Source organism: Silurus meridionalis, chromosome 9 (genome assembly GCF_014805685.1).
Source record: "Silurus meridionalis isolate SWU-2019-XX chromosome 9, ASM1480568v1, whole genome shotgun sequence".
Lineage (NCBI taxonomy): Eukaryota > Metazoa > Chordata > Actinopteri > Siluriformes > Siluridae > Silurus > Silurus meridionalis.
This window is the reverse complement of record NC_060892.1, coordinates 16122174-16132405: the sequence shown is the minus strand read 5'-3', so window position 1 is coordinate 16132405 and position 10232 is coordinate 16122174. Positions and strand designations below refer to the sequence as shown.

General features: G+C 33.0%; 1 protein-coding gene across 4 annotated transcripts; it reads right to left on the bottom strand.

Moving 5' to 3' along the window:
• Nucleotides 1-2999: 2999 nt before the first annotated feature.
• Nucleotides 3000-8123, bottom strand: marveld3 (MARVEL domain containing 3). Of its 4 annotated transcripts, none has more exons than XM_046856863.1 (4): nt 8052-8123; nt 6989-7233; nt 6786-6853; nt 3000-4930 (listed from the first exon to the last, which is right to left on the bottom strand). In XM_046856863.1, exons 2-4 carry the CDS (start codon nt 7189-7191, stop codon nt 4320-4322), a joined length of 882 nt encoding a protein of 293 aa, XP_046712819.1. In that variant the 5' UTR covers nt 7192-7233; nt 8052-8123; the 3' UTR covers nt 3000-4319. The 4 variants fall into 4 exon arrangements, with proteins under 4 accessions (XP_046712819.1, XP_046712821.1, XP_046712820.1 ...); XM_046856865.1 differs by having other exon boundaries at nt 6989-7208; nt 8052-8116; XM_046856864.1 differs by lacking the exon at nt 8052-8123 and adding an exon at nt 7650-7767.
• Between the last annotated feature and the right edge of the window lie 2109 nt (nt 8124-10232).

The following is a 10232-nucleotide window of genomic DNA, read 5'->3' as shown; positions in this document are numbered from 1 at the left end:
CCTGCTTTTTATTACTTATTCAGTGGTCATTTATTTAATAACCATGTTGCTCACTGAAACATCACAACGGAAAAAAAAATCTGAATTTCAGATTATTAATTGCATTATATATTTATTACAATTTTAACACACAGGACAATCAAAACGTTCACTGTCATGGCCTTTAAAGTTCACAAATTAAGGTTAGAAGAATCCCATTCCTGCATATGCACATTGTTTCCAAGCAGGGTTCTCAACCCTCCTATAGACAGGAGCCCTTTTAACTGTAGACTAAGTAAATAAATACATGAAACACTTTATATATACAGCACACACACGTACTGTATATATAAAATGTTAGTAATCTTTTTTTTACTTATTCAGTATATGTATGTATGTATGTATGTGTGTCTGTGTGCGTGCAAGGCAAAAAAATTGGGCTCATAATTTAAATATGTAAAAAAAATATTTGAGCTAATTATTGGAGCCTTTTTTATAATTTGATTTCCCTTTTTGAAAATCACATTTGTCATTATTTTATAATGGTGTTTTGTTGGACACTAATGCGGACGTTTAGCATTAGTGAGTCCCTGATCAATGTAAAAACCAGTTTGTTCATCCTTGATTTCGCAGGATTGCACTTTCAAGCTATAGCGCTTTTGCTGCCACACGAGTTACGTTGTGATCACAATAAAACAAGGAAGGAAATTCTGTTGAATTTCATTGCTGTGATGGTCTCATTCAGAAATTGTATTAACCTAGAAATGTTTCGTTCAACATTGAGGATTTAACATACTTTGTTTTTCATTTAATTTCCCCACCTGTACAATTTCATTTAACGTACAGGATTCAGCTAAATGTATTGTGCCTTTTTTTTGTTGTTTTTTTGATTGTATACAAGTTTTACCTTGAATGTACTTTATTTTATCTTCAGTTTTCCAAATGAAGGCGTGTTGTGAACAGACAGCGATTCAGAACAATGTTATTTTGTTTGTCATGTGACCACCTCACTATTATTTCCAAAAAAATGTTGTTTTCTCCCCCCCGCCCCCAAGAGACACGTATATTTTCTCTCAATGCCAAGAAGCTGAGATTTATTTTTATATGTCATTGATTCGTGCAGCTTTATTAATCTTTTGGTAAAAACAAAATCAAGTTTGCAGTACTTTATCACCCCCATCATCCCATAATCTAAATGTTTTATTTGACACAAATAATAAATGTATTCAATGTCAGAAGCATGCCCTATATAAATAACTACATATAATAAAATTTATATATATATATATATATATATATATATATATATATATATATATATATATATATATATATATATATGAGAGCTGATTACTTTGTACAAAACAAACAACTATCTGTTTATAAAAATTGTTTTAAATATCCAAAGCCTAATGTATGATATTTTTATGTTTTGTTTATTTTATTTTATTTTTTAGCATGCAGATGTCTGCTGAATATTTTCTGTTCTATATTTAATATAATGAGTTCTACAGAAAAAAAAATGTTGTTCTGTTGATTTAAGAGAAGGATTACCGCAAGCACTTTTGCTGTTTGTCAGCTAGACTTTAAACCTCTTCGGATTTTCAAGGGTGGGTGATGGCTCATTATTTCATTTGAGATGCTGCTATTACTAGTTTGAAGCAGAAAAGCTGTATTTTTAATTACCTTTTCAGCCAAGTAGCAATAAAAATTTATACTGTGGAGTGTTTTAAGTTATTTCTTTCAGAAAGGATGAAAAGGTTTTTTGTTTGCATCACATCATTACATCTGGATGTTCACACACTCACAAAAGGTTTGCTGTGTAATAACATCTGTAAGTAAAGTAAATTCAGTCAGTAAATATAAACAGGAAAAAATAACTAGAAGTCATTAACTACTGTCAGAAAATAAAGTCACTTAGAAATGTAAGTCACTTAAGTAAAGTAAGTAAGGTCATTAAATAAATTCTGTAGCTATGCTAAGTAATTTCAGTAAATTATGACAGTAAAATTTGGATTATGCACAAAAGGTAAGTCAGGAAGTAAATAAATTCAGTAAATTCATTATAAAGATAGCAGGTAAGTAATAAGTAAATAAGAAAGTCAGTAAGTAAAGTAAAATCAGTAGGCAAATAAGTCAGTAGGTAAACAGTAAATAAAGACAAAGTTTTAAAGTCTATAAAGCCAATAGATAAGTACATCATTTTGCAAATATTAAGTAAATACATCCTGTAGAAATTTCTATATAAATGATGTCATGAATTAACATCAAATTCAGTAAATAAATTAAGGCCAACAAGTAAATAAAATCCAATCGAAAAAGAATGTAAAGACAAAATGTAAAGTCTAACTAAATTAAGAAAGGTCAATAAGTAAAGTAAGTCAACAAGTAAATGAAGTGATTAATTAAATATCTTAAGTTAGAAAGTAAAGTCAATATGTAAATAAGTCAGTAATGAATTGCCCTTTTTTTAAAAGTGAGTAAATAAAGTTAGCAACATAAAAAAAAATTCAGTAAAAACAGAATGCAAGAAAAGGCCATGACATAGACAGTAAAATCAGGAGGTAAAAGAGTAAGTAAATTAAATCATTATTTAAAATCAGTAGGAAATAATGACAAATTGTAATAAAAGGTAAAGTCAGTGTGTGAATAGGTCGGTTAATAAATAAAATACAGTATTATTTATTAATGCAGTAATAAATAAAATGTAGGTAGGGAAATTCAGGTTAGAAAATAGTTAAGTAAAGAAATAGTTTGTAAGTACAGAAATTGAAGTAAAGGTTAGGATGCGAATACAGTTATTATGTAAATGAGTCAGAAACTAAATTGTAAGTCTATATTTTAAATGAAATCAAATGAATACAGTAAGTAAAATCAATAAGTCATCAGGTAAATAAATAGTAAGTAAAGACAGTAAGTAAGCAATAAAAGTCAATAAGTAAAATAAAGTCAGTAGGTAAATAAGTCAGTATGTAATTAGCAAATAAAATCGATAAGAATACTATGGTAAAGAGAGTAGGTAAATAGGTTTTGTTTGTTTATTCTTTTAATGCCATTCATGAATCAATGGCTATTTTGTTGGCGGGATCAAGGCAGGTAAAATGGGACATTATGGCAGCAGAGGCTTACAGAGTTTTGACTGTGGCAAAAATACATTTAGATACATTTTAGAAAACATACATATATGTGCTTTCTGAGTAATAAATCTGTCTGGTGTTATTAAGAAGATTGTAGTCCAGGAATACATGTTTGATGGTCATGTTTTGCAGTGTGCACATGTTGGGGGTTCTTCTCCTTTTAGCAGGAAAGTATGTATAATATGGCATCTTGTGTATATGATCTGGTCGTGTCTAAATACAGAATGAAACGTGAGGAATTGCCCTTTATTTTTAGTCAAAATTTAATTTGTAACTTTTCATCAGTCCACTGGTTCCATTCCACTTTTTCAAGATGTACGAGTGTATTATTGGTTTAAGGTCTGACGTTGGGATTTTACAGTGTGTGATTCCCATTTTGAGGACTTTCTTAGTGGCAATGTCTGCCTAAATCAACAGGTAAGTAAGTAAAGTCAGTAATAGAATCAGCAAGTAAATGACTCTTAACAGAAGTACATTTGCACTGAATGTGTATCTAAAGCTTTTTACAGGAAATATACTCTTTCAGGTTAATCAGAGAAATCCACAGTAGCTGTAGTTTATATTCCCTACATTTTGTCCTCACTGTGAGCCTGTTATCAGAAAAAAAACTTTCAAAAACATTATATGTAGGTATGTAGGTTACACATTAAAATATTCAAATATTTGTTTAAACTAAACTCAGTTCTTTCAATTCTCGTTCCAATTCCACAATGGTATGTGACCCCTTGGGAAGTTTTTCAGAATCAGATATAGAAAAATCATTATTAATAAATATAAAAACCCCACATTAGACCAAGAATAATATGTCAGGCACTTTTCATAAACACTGAGGAAGGTGTGCAAATGGTGACAAACCGGTTTTGCCAGATTTAGATTTGGGGATTGGTACAGCAAGTAAGATTTTGTTGATTGTAAACAAAACACAAAGAAATAATTCACGTTAATATTTATTACAAAAGGTATATAAAGTGTAACGCCTTAAAAATCCTAAAAAAAAATGTTTTAAATAAAAAAAGGTTTGACAGTATAAATTGTATTCATGTCTATTTGGGGTCAGAAACTAAAATTCACATTAAAGAAGTGTTTTAAACAAGTCATGCACAGTTAATACAGTAACAAATGTTCCCAGATAACATGATCCGGTAATTCCCACTTGTGGCCAGACTGGAGGCACCAATAATTACAGTGGTAGTGTTTAGAAGTCTATAAGTGATTATCTTCTGCCTCCCTCTGCTGCTTCATCCGTCTGACGTCTCTGAATGCTTTCACGGCGAGCAAGGCACCTAGCATGAACACGAAGACGCCCAAGATGCCAAAGAACCCACCTGCGATGTCCGTCCCGCTTAGATTGCACTCAAAACCCTTCAGGCCTTTGCTGGTGTACATCTCCTCTCTCTGTTTGCAGGTGGGGTTGTTGTAGGTCTCCTGTATTTTGATAAAGTAAAAGGCCACGGCAGGAATATACCCCAGGCTTATCAGTGCATCCAGCACAGCCTCGGGCAGCAGCACGATGGGGTAGTGATATGGAACACGGAACACACCGAGGGCCAACATGATTAAAGCGTAAACCATCAGAGCTCCACCACAGGCCATGCTAAAAATATATGGAGGGAGTTTAAGCTTGTAGAACAGATCATCGAGCTCATTTACTTTTGCTGCCTCCTGCGTAGAAAATGCCTGCGCACCGCCGTAATAGTAGTAGTACAGACCACCCAGGCTGGCCAGATCCTGGTATCGACTCTTGTTGCTGTACGGAACGCCGGCGCAGATCACAATCAACATATTCACAAAAAACTGACCGACCTGGCAAAGGCCTGCATGGGCACAGAAGAATGGTTACACACCATTCATTAATACACATTGATTAAAGCAAAAGAAAGCAGTTTGGAATTGTTTGTGAAAGCATAGAGGTAGCGAAAGTCAATTTAAAATGTAATAAGGAAAAAGCCAATATATTGCTCTATTTACATTTACATTATTTACATTTTGGTGCAAAAGGAAAATGAACTTTAATATAATTTACATTTGCAATTTAACAACAGTAGAATTAATATGTAAATTACAATTTACATATGAATTCTACTAAAGCCATATAATAGGTAGGAAAGAGTGAGAGTTGACACATTAAAAACTTTAGAAAAAATTAGAAATTACTAATACAATAAAACTATAATCCTGATGCCCTATTTGTCTGCCAGATTGCCAGCATTTAGGACATGTTATTTGTCCTAAATGCATTTAAACCTATGGTTAAGACACAGGATTGGATTTTTATCATAACATTGTGGAATATTTGTAGCAAAATTCTAGGCGAACCTGAGAAACAGATTTCACCGTGACAAAGGGTGGGTGTGGTTAGCTCAGAATGCATTTTCAAATGCAACCTAACTACATTGCCACAGGATAATAATTAAAAGACATTTGAAAAATGCATTTGAGTGTCAATGCTTTAAAAAAAAGACACCATTTTGCTACCAGTTTGCTATATCGTGGGCTCAGAATTTATTTGGAGAAAACAAACTGAATTTTGCTAAAAACAGAAAACAACGTTATGATGAAAATGCAATCCTATGTGTCCTAACCATATGTCTAATTGAATATAGGAAAAACAACATTTAAATGATCATTTTGCTAACATTACAGCTTGGACATATTACAAATATCAATTCAATTTGGTATTACATTTTCATTTTGCAAAAGGTCTTAACACTTATAAAGCATTAAAATTAGTATGTAATGTGCATATTAAAACTACTGTTGGAAATGGCATATAATTAAATTATATACTTTTATTTTCATTTTCCTTTTGCATCAAACTCTGCACATATGGTAATGGAAATTTTTTATTTAAATACAGAAATACACGGCCAATTTAAATATTAGCCATAATACATATAATATTACATTACCATTTTGCATATTACATTTTAAATGTAATTTTGCTACCTCTATGCTTAAATTTTTTTTGTCAGAAGACATTTATTGTTTATTTATGAAAGGAGTCTCCACTGATACTGTTCTCCTGGAATTTAAGGGACAGGAATTAAACAAGACAAGCTAAGTACATTTAAAGACAAATGTATTTTTGAAGATAATCCACAATTGAAAATGTGCACATAAATCTTTTTTTTTTTTTTTTTTATATCCTGAAATATCAGGATAAGTGATGGCAAAATAAAAATAACCTATGGTGATGGAAGTCCTGAATGAAATTAGTCAATATATAAATCAAACAAGTCAATAGTAAGTTACATTGGGCATCTAGTTAAAATATTATTAGTAGCAAACATGAGCTACTACTCTAGGCTAATATTACATATAGCCATTGTTATTTACCAAATAACATAATATTACCATAATATTATCATTATTGTTTGCACTTTTCTGTGCTTTGCTCATTTGAAAATGTGCTTTTATAATAAAACAAACTACTAGGCAAATCAGGTGCTTCAGGTAAATACTTTAAGCACCTAGTTTAACATGAAACATAATTTATATATTTGATATAATTGAATATAATAATTATACTGTATCAAAGCACAAATAGATGTTTTCATACAGTATAATCTGCCAAAACTACATATTTTTTTTACCAAAATTCCTCATTCTCTGATAAAGAATTGTAAAACACTTTGAAAAAAAAATGCTTTAGAGCAGAAAGTGACTTACCTCTGGATGTGGGAATATACTTTAAGTTGTAAAGTGCCTCTTCGTTTGTTGACTCATGGCATTCAGATCTAAAGAAATTATAGAGCTTATATGAGAAAAAAAATTATAAAAAGGGAGAAATATGAATGCTTAACTTTAATTTTAAATAAAAACAATTTTCAGGATTATTATTAAAATCACAGTTAGAGATATATTTTTCATACAATTCCTGATCAGCTTCTCTGTAGCTCCTAGTTCTGTCTTCATATTGATAAACTGTGCTCCTGTCCTCCCTGTATGGCTCATTTCCTCTGCCTCTCCTGTAGTCTCTGTCTCTGTCTCTGTCCCTGTCCCTGTCCCTATCCCGGTCTCTTCTTTCAGGCTCAGGATAGGTCTGGTTTCTCGTCTTATGGTGCCGCTCCGGCATTGTCCCCCTCACACACACTGCAAGAGTTTAGGGTTCTGATGACTAAAATGCAGGACAGGTGAGGACACAAATATTGAACATTTAATAAAACATCCTGTATGTGTAATGTGAAATGCCTTATAGACTTCGAATTTCTTTTTAAATATTAAACATCTTGCATGTTGTCATTTTGTTGTACAGTTTTTTTTTTTTTTATAATAATAATTCTAAGAGAAAAATATTCTGATGACATAGTAGGTATTATTTTTCAGTTATTATTCAATAACCAAAATTGTAGACAAGCAATAATAAACATTCTATCATAACTGATCATGTAAACCTAGTATGTAAAAGCAGATGCAGCATTTTTGTCAATAAAATAGAAGCATTAATGAAGCCTAATAAATGCGGTTTTTGCATTTTTATTCAAAGCTCTGTCTAGTATTTTCAGGAATTATTTTATTATAATACGTATTTACCGCGATTGTAGAAACACCCAATGAGAAGAAGCAGTCGATGCACCAATCCAAAGTGGCACTGACTAAAGTCCCGCCCCTCGAGGTTCATACGCGGAAGTGATTTTTTTTTTAACTTCCAGTTGCATATATGTAAATATATAAAAATGTTTTTTTAACTGCTCGCATTCATTTATGGATATTATTACTCATGTGTAACTTTACACAACATTACTACACAGTTATTTATAACTTCCAAAATCGGAGTGTATTTTTTTTTACTAATGTATTCGTTCAGGAAACTTCCGCCATTAAAAATGTTATATATTTGTATATTTATGTCTTAAATATCAAGAATACAACTTCCAGATCATTTAAATTTATATACCCCATAAATTATCCAACTAAAAACGAAATATACAATACCTCCACTGGAATTGATTCTTCTTGTTTTGCTTATTGATTTGTTTTAAGGTAAATCCCACCCCTTCACCTGACCCAGGGGCGGGGCTTAACACGTCATCAGCAGGTGTTCAGTCCTTATTCTTTATAGCCAGTGCATGTTCTATCTATCTATCTATCTATCTATCTATCTATCTATCTATCTATCTATCTATCTATCTATCTATCTTTTATTGTTCTTTTTGTTTATATGCAACAAACTTGGTAATTTAACAATATTCGTTTTCATCAGACTGTCGTTAGACAAAAATAGTGGGTTTTAAGTGAAATACATGTGGCTATGTTACATTTTACTTTACTAGATTCTGTTTATATGGAGATTGTGCTAACTCAATGTAGTTAAATGTAGGTTAAATTGTGAAAGGTATTCAAAACAAACATGGCTACCATTCTATACTACAACGCCATGGAATTCCTCTGGACTGCGGCTAATTGGAACCAACTTCACCACGCAACAACATAATGATCTGAAGCATACATTCAAGCTCTATCTGAATTATTTAGAGAGAAAACATTCAGCTGGAGTGTTATCTATCATGAAATGACCTGCCCAATCGCCAGGCCAAAATCCTATTGATCCTAAGCTGATCATTTGGAGAAACTAACTGTTTGGATGCCAAGATTTTGTTAAGTTGTTTTTCATTTTCAATGGAAAAGGGGTTTAATTGTTTATTGTACCGACATCTGTACATTTAAATATTTGTTGGGTTAAAGTAAATCTTCATTATCTAGCTTGTTGCATATAAACAAAAGAAACAAACATGTATACAAATACAAATCTATATTATGGCAAGGTATTATGTCAAAACTATCAAACATATTGATGAAACAGGCTTTCATGATAAAAAAAGGAAAATCAAAAGCTACCTCTGCTGCAGAGGACACGTTTATTAGAATGACCAACCTCAGAAACCATCGATTTACAGCACCTTAAATTAAAGTTTAAATAAATTCTTGTCAGGGTTTAAGTGGCAGACATATTTTAACATCCGTTGCTCATAGGAGACTGCGTGATTCAGGCCTTCATGGTCAAATTGCGGCAAAGAATCCATTACTGTGGATGAACAACAAGCAGAAGAAACTTGCTTGTGCCAAGATGAATCCAAATTTTAGATTTTTGTTCTATCTTTTATGTTTTTGTTGGATGAAGAGGGGAAATGGATAGTTCCTAAATGTGTAGTTCCCATTGTGAAGCATAAAGAAATATGTGTGATGGTGTGGGGGTGCTTTGCTGGTGACACTGTAGGTGACTTAGTCAAAACTGAGTGCAACATGAAAATGACCCCAAACACACCTCTAGGTTATGTAAAAATTATTTGTAAAAATGTATTCTCACTTTGTATGCTAAATAATGGGTTAATGAATGTGAAGCTGGAAGTTGAAGGGGTGATGATAAATGTCATCAGTGCCTATGCCACACAAGTTGGTTGTGAGATGGAGGAGAAGGAAAACGTCTGGAGTGAGTTAGCTGAAGTTGTGGATAGTGTACCTAGGAAAGAAAGATTGGTGATTGTGGCAAACTTCAATAGGCATGTTGGTAAAGGGAACAGAGGTGATGAGGAGGTGATGGGTACAGGAATGTGGAAGGGCAGATGGTGGTAGATTTTGCTAAAAGGATGGAAATGGTAGTGGTAAATACTTATTTTCAGAAGAAGGAGAAGCATAGAGTGATGTATAAGAGCAGAGTGCTTCCTTCTGTTTAACTTCTCATACAGTAAGGAAGGAGAAAAGGATTAGTACCGAATGGCAAGGCAGAAGGACCGAGCTGCGAAAGATGTGCTGCAAGTTAAAGCAATAAAGGAGGGTGAGGGTGGTGCAGGACATGTATGAGGACAGTGTGACAGCAGTGAAGTGTGCAGTAGGAATGACAGACTGGTTCAAGGTGGAGTTTTTGCAGTGGTGATAGACAGGTTGAAGGACGAGGTCAGACATGAGTCTTTGTGGACTATGATGTTTGCGGATGATATTGTGATTTGCAGTGAGAGTAGGGAGCAGGTTGAGAAGAGCCTGGAGAGGAGGAGGTACATTCTGAAAAGAAGGGGAATGAAAGTCAGTAAGAGAGAGAGAGAGTACCTGTATATGAATGAAAGGGAGGGCAGTGGAGTGGTGCGGTTGCAGGAAGAAGAGGTGGAGAAGGTGAAGGAG